General features: G+C 42.5%; 1 protein-coding gene across 1 annotated transcript; it reads left to right on the forward strand.

Annotated features, from left to right (window-relative positions):
- The first annotated feature begins 711 nt into the window (after positions 1-711).
- On the forward strand, positions 712-6,081 carry jam2b (junctional adhesion molecule 2b). The gene is made up of 10 exons (XM_014164584.3): positions 712-895; positions 2,831-2,896; positions 3,012-3,122; positions 3,354-3,503; positions 3,617-3,804; positions 3,932-4,040; positions 4,313-4,423; positions 4,509-4,527; positions 4,667-4,706; positions 4,889-6,081. The coding sequence occupies exons 1-10, from the start codon at positions 847-849 to the stop codon at positions 4,925-4,927; spliced, it is 882 nt and encodes a 293-aa protein (XP_014020059.1). The 5' UTR covers positions 712-846; the 3' UTR covers positions 4,928-6,081.
- Positions 6,082-11,826: the final 5,745 nt, after the last annotated feature.

Here is an 11,826-nt window from a genome sequence, read left to right on the forward strand (position 1 = left end):
TTGATAGAGAAAATATGTTTGCTACATATAGAAAATTACAAATTGATCATCACTATTTTGGCTACTGTAGGCTATATCTAACATACATGATAGTAGCAATGACACATTAAAGCTGTAATATGTAACCTTTTGGGCGACCCAACCAAATTCACATAGAAATGTGTGTTATAGTTCTGGCATTCATATTGAAAGCAAGTCTAAGAAGCAGTAGTTCTGTATTATGTGTGCTATTTCTATACCTTCCATTTTTACGTTTTGTTTTGCATCTTTTAAGTTCGTTTTTGGACACCAGCTTCAAACAGCTGAAAATACAATATATTTCACAGCAGTTTAGTAGATGGTACAGTGATTCTCTACACTATGCTTGCTTGTTTTGTCACATAAACTGAAATTAGGCTAACTATTAGAATTTTTTCAACCAGGAAATGGTGGATTTCTGCATAGTGCATCTTTAAGTCCCACAACTTTTAGAGAACGTGGTGTGGTGGTTGTGTGCTTGCTGGGTGGTGTATATATATATATAAATTGGCCAATTATTCGATAATAACGTTGTACATAACCGTTTACTGCCTACACACACGGAAGAGGTAAAATCCTCTTCGAGGACAAAACGTTTGCCCAGTATAGCCAAAATCACAGACGCGTGTGTCGTCGTGAGCGCGCGCCTGAGTCTGATCTCCGCTAGATGAAATGGTCTCCATCGGGAGCGCGCACATAGAAAACTTCAAGAACTTCTGAACGTCTGGAAATGTTTCAGTCTTGTCTGGAGCGAACGTTCTCAGACACTCAAATATCTTTCTAGGATATTTAAATTGACTGGACACTGTTTACTCGTTTGGAAGAACTATGGACAGCATGGGGATGTTGTCTCTTATCTTCCTCGTCTCGTTGCAGAGTGAGTAGATGGAGATGCAGACTTGTATATGTTTTATCTTGGTGCAATCGATATTTTGTCTGAAAATACAGTGGTGTAAAAAGTACCCATTTCCCATACTTGAGTAAAAGTAAAGATACCTTAATAGAAATGTACTCAAGTAACCCAGTAAAATACTACTTGAGTAAAAGTCTACAAGTATTTGTTTTTAAATATCCTTAAGTATCTAAAGTAAATGTAATTGCTAAAATATTCTTAAGTATCAAAAGTAAAAGTATAAATCATTATATAAAGCAAACCAGACAGCACAATTTAAAAAATGTTTTACAGATAGCCAGGGGCACATAATTTACAAACGAAGCATGTGTGTTTAGTGAGTCCACCAGATCAGAGGCACTTCATTTTCCATCATAGTGTTTACCATAGCAGTGCCTCTCAAGCTGTATGTGTGTGTGTAAGCTATATATATGCATTGCGTGTATTGTATGTTCTTGTGTGTATGTCCCTGAGACTAAGCACACTTTAAACAGTTGGATTTGGTGAAGTGTGTGTAATGTGTTTAGGGATTGGGCTGGGAGTGGGTTGGGGTTGGGAAGAGTGGAACGGGGATCATACAGATCTTCTATTTACATTAGACCCTCTGATGCTGTCCAAGCCCAGAGACCCAGAGATCTAGAGGCTGATGAAAGGCCAGATCTCTGAGGGGCTCCAGGGTTCTGGAGAGCCAACCTCTCTGATGCCTGGTGTAGGCAGGCAATGGTCCTGTTTAATGTTGGCGATAGCCCCTCCATGACCCAGCTGCTAATTGGCCGGAGATGCAATCAATTGCTATCTGGAAGGTTATAGGCTGTCTGTAGTGTTTGAGGTTGTTCTTCCAAACGGCCATGGGAATCGTTATCACTGTTCACTGGTCCAAAGAAATCTGATGTAATATCAGCAATTACAGTTAGGTTAGATGACTGATGTTGTGTGTGTGTGTGTGAGGTAGAGAGAGAGAGAGAGAGAGAGAGAGAGAGAGTTAAATACCCTCTGTTGGTGTAGAGTTACTGTGATACAGAGGGGCTTTGTATAGAGGGGACCCCCCCCCCCCCCCCCCCCCCCCCCCCCCCACAAACACAGAGTAAAAAATATTAAGGACAGGGACCTTGAAGTGATAGTGGATGACCAGCAGCCATCTCCATCTACTGTCTGCGTGTGTATGTAAAAGTATAAAAATGTATGCACTCAGGTAAGTCGCTCTGGATGAGAGCATCTGCTGAATTACTCAAATGTAAAATGTGTGTGTGTGAAAGAGAGAGAGAGAGTATAAACAAATCATCTCCCAGATAATGTTTGCCTGTGTTGATATTTGCGTGTTGTTTCAGTATGCGTGTATTCCTATGTTAGTTTAAGTGTGTGTGTGTGTGTGTGTGTGTAGGTTAATCAGGTCATGTAGAGATCAGTGGTCTGCCATCCATCACCTCCATTCCTCCTACACACGACATTCCTGCTGGTAACACCAGGCACCAGCGCATATCCATTCTGTGGGTTTACTCTGCCTCGCTCTGTGTGTGTGTACATGTGTTAGTGAGTGTGTATAGTAAGTGAATGAGTGTTTGCATTGTGTGTGTGCGTGTCTCTTTGTCTGTCTGTGTCTGGATTTGTGTCTGCTCTTTCTCAAACAAATATCTTCTGAAATACCCCCCTCAGCACAATCTGGACTGTGTAGTACAAATCTCAGTTCAGTCAATGTTTACATAAAGTTTTTGTATTTAAGAAAGAAAGTTAGAAGTTAGAAACGCTGCTACAAATAGTTAATGTTGAGTGCTGCTGTGTGTATTATTTACTCTTGAATCACCTCTCTCTCTCGCTCTCTCTCTCTCTCTCTTTCTCTCTCTCTATCGCCCTCTCTCTCTCACTCTCTCTCTCACTCTCTCTCACACTTTCTCTCTTGCTAACTCTCTCTCACTGTTTCAGGTCCTGCCTCGCTCTCTCTGACAGTGAGCACCAGTAAGGCCAAAGTGGTGGTCCATGAGAACACAGGTATGAGAGGAGGAGTTAGATGATGAAGAGGAGGGGAGGGGAGGAATTGTGAGAGTTCATGAACTGTTTGTTCACTGTTTTTGTCTCTCGCTCTGAATTTCTCTGTCTCTGTCAGACGCTGTGCTGTCCTGTCAGTTCAAGACAGAGAAGGAGACTAACCCTCGTATCGAGTGGAAGAAGAAAGGGAAGGACATCACCTTTGTTTATTTCGATGGCAAATTCAGCGGTGACCACTAGACCTCCCTCTCTCTCATTCTCCTCGCCTGTCTTTCTTCAACCTTTTTCCTGATTCTACTCTACTGCACCGCTCCACCTCTCCTCCATCTCTCTTATCTCTTCCCCTCTTACACCATATCTTACACATTCCTCCCCCTCTTATCTTGTTGTTTTTTTCTTCTTTCCTCTCTCTACACTTTTTCTCTCATCTTTGTAACCCTTGACACCTGTGGTATACCAGGATCCTTTGCAGGTCGGGCCAAGATTGAGGGTGCGACGGTGACGCTGCACGCCGTTACCCAGAAGGACTCTGGGCTGTACCGCTGTGAGGTCAGTGCTCCAGCAGACCACACCAACCTGGGAGAGATTAACGTCACCCTCAACGTACTGGGTAAGAGTGTGCGTGCGTGTGGATGTGTGTGTGAGAGAGAGATTGAGGGTGTCTGTGTATTTGTGCTGAGGGGCCTTTGTGCTGTCGTTAGTAATCCTATCCTCCTCCCCCAGTGCCCCCCCACACCCCGTCCTGTGAGGTGCCCAGCTCAGTTTTGTCTGGGGCTGGGGTAGAGCTCCACTGTAAGGATAAACTCAGTGTACCCCCTCCTACCTACATCTGGTACAAAGACAACAAGGCGCTGAGCACCACACACACAACTGACACCTCCTTTAGCATGGACACTGACAAGGGAACACTGGTGAGTAACATGTAATGGAGGTGGTTCACGTGCCTGATCAAAGGCACGTTAAGGACGTTTTCTCACACTGCACACTCTCTTTCTGACCTCACCGATTCTCTACTCTCTCTGTGTGTCTCCCGAGCAGAAGTTCAAGAGTGTGTCCAAGGCTGACTCAGGCCAGTATCGCTGCGAGGCATCCAACAGTGTGGGGGCGCCGAAGAGCTGTGTGGCCCATCACATGAAGGTCATAGAATGTATGTACAATCCGTGTGTGTGTGTGTGTGTGTGTGTGTGTGTGTGTGTGTGTGTGTGTGTGTGTGTGTGTGTGTGTGTGTGTGTGTGTGTGTGTGTGTGTGTGTGTGTGTTAGAATGTTTGTGGAAATTTGAACCCTTTTTGTCTTTTCTCTTCCTTTTTGTCACCCTCTCGCTCTTTTCCAATCATCAATCATGCTTATCTTTCTTGCCTTTCTCTGTTCTCTGTCGGCCCCTATCCCATCTCTTCGTCCCTCTGTACCCCCTCTTTCAGATCAGTTGAGTATGATGACACTGATAGCCGGAGCTGTAGGTCTCTTCCTGCTCATTGTTATGTGCTGCCTGGGTGTGTGCCTCTGTCATCGACGGGGCTGCTGCAGAAAGAGTGAGTACTTACTGACTGACCTTGTGACTGACTGGTAACATGAACAATATTTTCTAACTGTCCTGTTCTTCATGTTTGTCAACAGAGAAGCAGAAAGGAAGAAGGTTAGTATTTCAGACAATCATTCTGGCAACTTATCATGGTGTTTTTCATTAGTTCATTTCATTAGTTATAGCTATCCTTTACAGAAAAAAACCTGAAAAATAAAATAATTCATTGTGGTGTTTGTCTTTTTTCTTTTAGCACCAATTCCTACAATCCACCTCCTCCTCCCACCAGAAACGTGAGTGTGGTCCCAACCCTAGTTCTTCTACTATCAGTATTGGCTTGGTAGAGAAGTGGTCATGTTTCACATTGGACTGTTCTTTGAGCAGTTGTTGACCACACCACCGTGTTGATAAGACTGAGTTGTTGATAATACCAACAGGTCTAGTGAACTGACGGATACTCTTTCCCTTTCTGCAGCCCAAGAACTACAAACACACCCAGTCCTTCATGATTTGAGGTTTCCTTTGTGAAACTCAAATCAAAGCTTGAAGCAGTGAAATCACACAAAGTCCCCCTCCCTGACACACACACACACACACACACACACACACACACACACACCACACACACACACACACACACACACACACACACACACACACACACACACACACACACACACACACACTGGGTGGATGGATAAGATTGTGCAACAGACATGTTTTAGCTTGTTTACACCACCTAGTGGCCAAAGGATGATGCACAATGATATATTTGTCACACAAAAACTCACATGCTGTATGTAACCTTCGCTTTTTGTGCTTTATAGCAAATTCTGCTGTTTATGACTGTATTGAGAAGCAACGATGTGTATTATTATTGTTGTTTTACAGAGATGCTTTTATGATTATGTTTTTAAAGTATTTGTTTGCGGCTTTGGATGTAGCCTACAAGGTTTTTGTGTGATGAAGGATATATGATGTTTCAACAGGTGTCTGTATGCACTGACGATTGTTAGATAGCTAGTTTTTAATTAAAGTTATTTTACCACATGATGCCTTCTATTTGACAAAATGATACGTTTGGCCATGAACCTCATACTGATTCTATTAAGTTTTAAAATGTTGTATAATTTATAAGGAACAAAGAGGTAGGTAGGTAGGTAGGTATTAAGTAGTCGGCTGAAAAAATGTACATATGTTTGAATGTTCAAGCTGTCATCAGGTACAGACTTTCCTCCAGTTGTTTTTTACATGATTGAACCACCAGGTGGCAGTACAGTGTAGGATATTTACCTGGGGCAGACTGCACAAAGACCTTTGCAAAGATTGTCAACTTGTATACAGTATAATATAGTATCTATACGGCACTATTGTTCATTTTGTTATTTTATTGTTGTTCTGCTGCCTCTACATGTGGGGGTCTTGAACTGTTTTTCTGAGCATTAATTCAAATATTTGTAATAGTTTGTATGTGTCTGCGCATGCGTAATCTTGTTGGTGCACATGGTCTTGTGTGTGAGCATGGGCTTGCCACCTGTGTGTGAGCGTGGGCTTGCCACCTGTGTGTGAGCGTGGGCTTGCCACCTGTGTGTGAATGTGGTCTTGCTACTGTGTGTGGAAGGTGATGGCTGACAGCCAGAAGCTTGAAACAAAGTGTCCTCAAAGATGTGCCCTTGCCCTGTCTCTCTCTGTGCTTGCCTCTGTCACATAGCCTTTAGCCATGAATCACATTGCACCGAGAAAACAGTTAGCAAGGCAGCAGCATCACATCACACTGAGAAAACAGACCTTTACTCAGGAAGAAAAACAGGAAGCATCACAATAGAGTGGGGCCCAGGCTCCTGGGACATCACATCTGGAATGTATTCAGCAAGGTGAAGCATTGCAGATAGAAATGTAATGAATAGTGCTGACATGATGCTCAATTTAATTCTGCATGACAGAATATCATATCATGGCCCAGATTCACAAAACACTATTTAAGCAAAAATGTAATATTTTTATGAAAAAAATTAAAAAGAAGTTCAGGAGATAGTTCGTAAGTGCAATTCCTCAACAATATCTCAATATTTAATGATTTTCTTACAAACTTCTCAAATATCTTCTTACAAATCTTCTTAAGAGGTTTGTTGCTAGGCAACCGTTTTATCTAGCTAGCAATGGCAATCATGTTAGCATATTTATTGAGATTGCTGTTCTAAAACATGTTCTTGGGTTCAAAATAATCAATACTGAAACTTTCAGATGAAGTTTGGGAGTGAATTAAACATGTTCAATCGCTTTCATGAGCTTTTTCTCTCACTGCCCTCAGTTTAAGGTGAGGGTTTAGCTATCTGGGAATTAACAACATTTCCAACAACTTTATTTTCAAGAATCTAATTTCTTCTTAACTTTTTTCTTAAGGAGAAACCTTTTTGAGGAATAGCCACTTTGCTTAACTTTCTTCTTAAGTCTACTGTTAAGGAAAAAAATTGAAGTTTCTACATTTCTTCTTAATTAAGAAGGTTTTGTGAATCTGGGCCGTGTTCTACAAAACGTTGCTCCCTTCTGAACAGACAGGTGGCACAATACACAACTTCTGACACACCCCTCTGAGGAAATATCACAGTTCCTCCTTTCATTTTCATGCCTAACACACACACACACACACACACACACACACACACACACACACACACACACACACACACACACACACACACACACACACACACACACACACACACACACACACACACACACACACACATACACACACACATGCTCAAATACACATACATAACCACATATGGTTTATGACTGTATGCAATGTAATGAATTGTTTCCAATATGAGTTTTCTCCACTTACTGTATTACATTTCCACAGAGCACACTAGAGTCTCTAGGCAGCTGGAGTTTGGCATAGACGAGGTGATGGAGTGGAGGTGTGTTTGTACTGGCAGGGGACCACAGGTTGTCCTCAAACATGTGCATGTGTGTCCATACGAATGCATGCAGGGATTCAATCAGGCTGTGTCCCGGCAGGCCCAAAACCAGGTACCTACACTCGTAGAAAAAAGGGTTCCAAAAGGGTTAGTCGGCTGTCCCCATAGGAGAACCCCTTTTGGTTCCAGGTAGAACGTCCAAAAGGATTCTACCTGGAACCAAAAAGGTTCCTCCTGCAACCAAAAAACATTCTTCAATGGGTTCTCCTATGCGGACAGGCAAAAAACCCTTTAAGGTTCTAGATGGCACCTTTTTTTTCTAAGCGTGTACGATCCAAATGAGAGTCAGGCGGAGCTGAGACCCGGTACCTTTGGTTATGCGAATGTTGAATTATCTAATGAAAAATGTAAAAAAAAATAAAAATAATAATAATTTTCCTCAGCCAACAACACGAGTAAGCAACAGAAAAACCAGACAACCCCATAGTAGAATATATTCAATTTGTCAGTTTGTCGCATTCTATGCAAGAAAATAATATTCCTGTCAGGGATGCTTTCAAATTTTGATTGCAGGGAGAGAAACATGCATTCCCAGTCACTGTACAACATTCTTAATGCAGTCGTGGGAAAATACACCTTTGAAAGCAGTTGTGATGGCCATTGATAAAAGAGGCGCCTTAGCACAGGGGAGACCGGAGCTTAATGAAACACGGGTCAGGTGTAGCCTAACAGGTAGGCCTACTTTATAATCACAGTACACTGCCAGTGGAATGTTTTTTGGGGACATTCAAGTCGTCAATATGTTGCTAACTAGCAACAAGATAATGTTTAGATTTTGTGATCTAGCTAATGATTAGCCCAATAGGGTAAATGCGGATGGGCAACCCTCAGCCTATTTATTTATAGCCACTATGCTGCATCAGTTGGGCTACGGGTGATAATGCTTATTGCTAAATAGCACAGTTGCCTGATAATATGGACCAATATGTTATTGGGCTCATTTCTGCAGGGGAATGGTCTTGTAGATGTCAGCATCATTTTATTTTCACTCATTTTGGAGTAGAATATCCTTTTAAATAGTCACCAGACACACACACACACACACACACACACACACACACACACACACACACACACACACACACACACACACACACACACACACACACACACACACACACACACACACACACACACACACACACACACACACACACACACACGTACACAGGCACTCCTGGCTGTACTTATAAATACACTCACAATTCCTGTACTCTTCATTAGAGTTGTGGTCCTTCAGTGCTGAGTGTGTTCTTGGGTTTCTCAACTCTTAACCCCCTCTCCTCTCTCACCCCCACTCTCCCTCTCTCAGGGGTAGCTATGGGAATGTTCCCCTGTGTGTGAGGGTACAGTGAAAGACCCTCTGTGTTCCTCTCAGAAACATCACTGCTCCCCCCCATGTCCCCTCATCTCCCCATAACCCCTCTCCCCCATCATTCACCTCTCTCTCACCCCCGTACCCTCATCATCTCTCGATCACTCCCTCCCCCTCTACCCCATTCTCTCAGCTTTACTTCCTCATTACTTAAAGGGATTCTTAGGGATTTTGGCAACCCTTTATCTATTTCCCCACAGTCAGATCAACTCGTGGGTACCATTTTTATGTCTCTGTGTTCAGTATGAAGGAAGTTAGAGGTAGTTTCACGAACTAGTGATAGCGCAATGACTGGAAGTCTATTGGTATCTGCTAGCATGCTATACCCATAGACTTCCAGTCATTGCGCTAACGCTACTTCCTTCAAACTGCACACAGAGACATACAAATGGTATCCACAAGTTAATCTGCCTCTGGGGAAGTACTGTAGGTAAAGGACCTCATTGCCAAAATCCCATAGTATCCCTTTAAGCCACTTCTAAGCGTTTTGGAAAGGAATGGATAGCTATAATAGCTCATAGTTCCAGTTAGAGCTCTTTAACCCCAAGGCTGTGCCCTAGTCCCACTCCTCCCAGGCTGAAAGTAGTGGAGTGAGAAATAGCAACATTAAAACATTTAAACCCTGCTCGACGACAGGCCATCAGAGCCCCATTAAAACCGCATTAACAGGATCTCTCATACTGCCAAGAGAGGGCCTGCCAAGAGAATCTTGTTTCTCATGGTTTGAGACTCTAAAGGTGCCTTTTGGCAAACTCCAAGCGGGCTGTCATGTGCCTTTTACTGAGGAGTGGCTTCCGTTAGGCCACTCTACCATAAAGGCCTGATTGGTGGAGTGCTGCAGAGATGGTTGTCCTACTGGAAGTTTCTTCCATCTCCACAAAATAACTTTTGAGCTCTGTCAGAGTGACCATCAGGTTCTTGGTCACCTCCCTGACCAAGGCCCTTCTCCTCCGATTGCTCAGTTTGGCCAGGCGGCCAGCTCTAGGAAGAGTCTTGGTGGTTCCAAACATCTTCCATTTAAGAATGATGGAGGCCACTGTGTTCTTGGGGACCTTCAATGCTGCAGACATTTTTGGGGTTTGTGATTATGGGGTATTGATTGTAGATTGCTGAGTATTTTTTTGTATTTAATACATTTTAGAAAAAGGCTGTAACGTAACAAAATGTGTAAAAAGTTAAGGGGTCTGAATACTTTCTGAAGGCACTGTATGTGCGTGTAATCAGGGTTTAAAGTGACTCAGCAGCTTCCAATTGGCTCATTCATCCCCCCTCCTCTCCCATGTAACTATTCCCCAGGTTGCTGTAAATGATAATGTGTTCTCAGTCAACTTGCCTTGTAAAATAAGGGTTAAATAAATATAATAAATAGTAGCAGCAACGTACATGGTGATAGTGTGTGAGCGTCAGTATGTGAGTATGCCAGTGTGTGTGGGTGTGACAGCGTCTGGGTGTTTGGACAGAGTTTATGAGTGTGCATAGAGTCAGTGCAGATCGTCTGTGGTTGTAGGTAGTCAGCCACTGATTAGAAATTCTGATTCCATTTGACTGTTTCACTAACCTGTTTGGCAAATTTTTCTCAGTATCTGTTCTCAGCTTTGGTTTCGATTAATATTTAGAAAGCAGACGCTTTTATCCAAAACAACTTATCGTCACGCGTGCATACATTTTGTACATATGGGTAATCGAACCCACTATCCTGGCATTGCAAGCTTCATGCTCTACCACCCGAGCTACCACTGTACAGTATCAGTCTTAAAGAGCCACTGAACACACCGATTGGCACGTGTTTTTCTATTGTTCATTAGTAAAATTTCATTTCATTAGAGGTCTGTTTCCTGACTGATTTCGCATTTGGTTAATGATGTTATTCGCACGAGAAGCCTATTTCAGTTCCTCAAAATCCCCAGAATGAATCAAGAAAACTCAAGAAATCTGTATAACATTTTGACGTTTTGGCCGAGGATGTTTTAGTTGCACAATTATACATCTAACTAAGGTGTAAAAAAATTTGCAACGTTTTGTCTTTTGTAAACAGTCAGAGCTGCTGGAATAGAGAGCAATCACTGCAGCTGTTCACCCCATGTTAGTGGGCAAACATTGACATCGTCAAATCAATACCCAACCTTCACATTTACCCAGTGTGACACATGGATGATCCAAACTCCATTTTATACGAGACTGACGTTATGACCAAAATGATCCTATTTACACTTTGTTGTTAGTTTTGACACTAGAATAAGTGTTTCTGACTCATATCGGTGCCACATGGGCCGTTTTCAAAGGGATTTGTTGCTTTGTTGTTTTTTAAAGGCAGTGGCTCTTTAAAGGACAATAACATGCTAGCTAGTTACAATGGGAACAGAGAGTTGGTCTGTTACTTTCTAATGACTGTAATAGGATCCTTTGAGAGGGGCCTTTTCATGAAACCTTATTAATAAGACCAGGCATAATAAGGACCAGGAAAACTATGTTTTGTTGTTCAGTAGAGAACAATATTATTCTGGCCTCTGACTCAGCACTGTGGACCGTGTTTGAGTTCAGTTCAGGGGAGTGGAGTGAGTGTGTGTGTGTGTGTGTGTGTGTGTACAGGGTATTTAATGCTGCAGTGCCTCTGAGTCATAACTCCTGCTCTGTTGCGCCTGATCAGAAAACACACACAAACCTCAGCTGCCGATATGGAGCTCAGCTAACATATTGATCCAGGCGTCCCAAACTAATCATTACAAGCTTCACCCACGGCTGGGCCTGTATATGAAGACTTACGACACAGTCGGATTTGAGATGAAAAACCATGTGGTGAGACAGTGTGTGTGCACGTGTGTTTTTTTATTTTTATTTTTATTTCACCTTAATTTAACCAGGTAGGCTAGTTGAGAACAAGTTCTCATTTACAACTACGACCTGGCCAAGATAAAGCACAGCAGTTCGACACATACAACAACACAGAGTTACACATGGAATAAACAAACATACAGTCAATAATACAGTAGAAAAAAGAAAAATCTATATACGGTGAGTACAAATGAGGTAAGATAACGGAGGTAATGCAATAAA

Source organism: Salmo salar, chromosome 21 (assembly GCF_965601325.2).
Source record: "Salmo salar chromosome 21, fSalSal1, whole genome shotgun sequence".
Classification (NCBI taxonomy): Eukaryota; Metazoa; Chordata; class Actinopteri; order Salmoniformes; family Salmonidae; genus Salmo; species Salmo salar.

What these genes read in the sequence shown, in the direction of transcription:
- jam2b (XM_014164584.3), top strand. Translation starts at nt 847, where the DNA reads ATGGACAGCATGGGGATGTTGTCTCTTATCTTCCTCGTCTCGTTGCAG. An exon ending in TTTCGATGGCAAATTCAGCG is followed by an intron (nt 3,123 to 3,353) that starts GTGACCACTAGA and finishes GTGGTATACCAG; the next exon opens with GATCCTTTGCAGGTCGGGCC. An exon ending in CTCCTCCTCCCACCAGAAAC is followed by an intron (nt 4,707 to 4,888) that starts GTGAGTGTGGTC and finishes CCCTTTCTGCAG; the next exon opens with CCCAAGAACTACAAACACAC.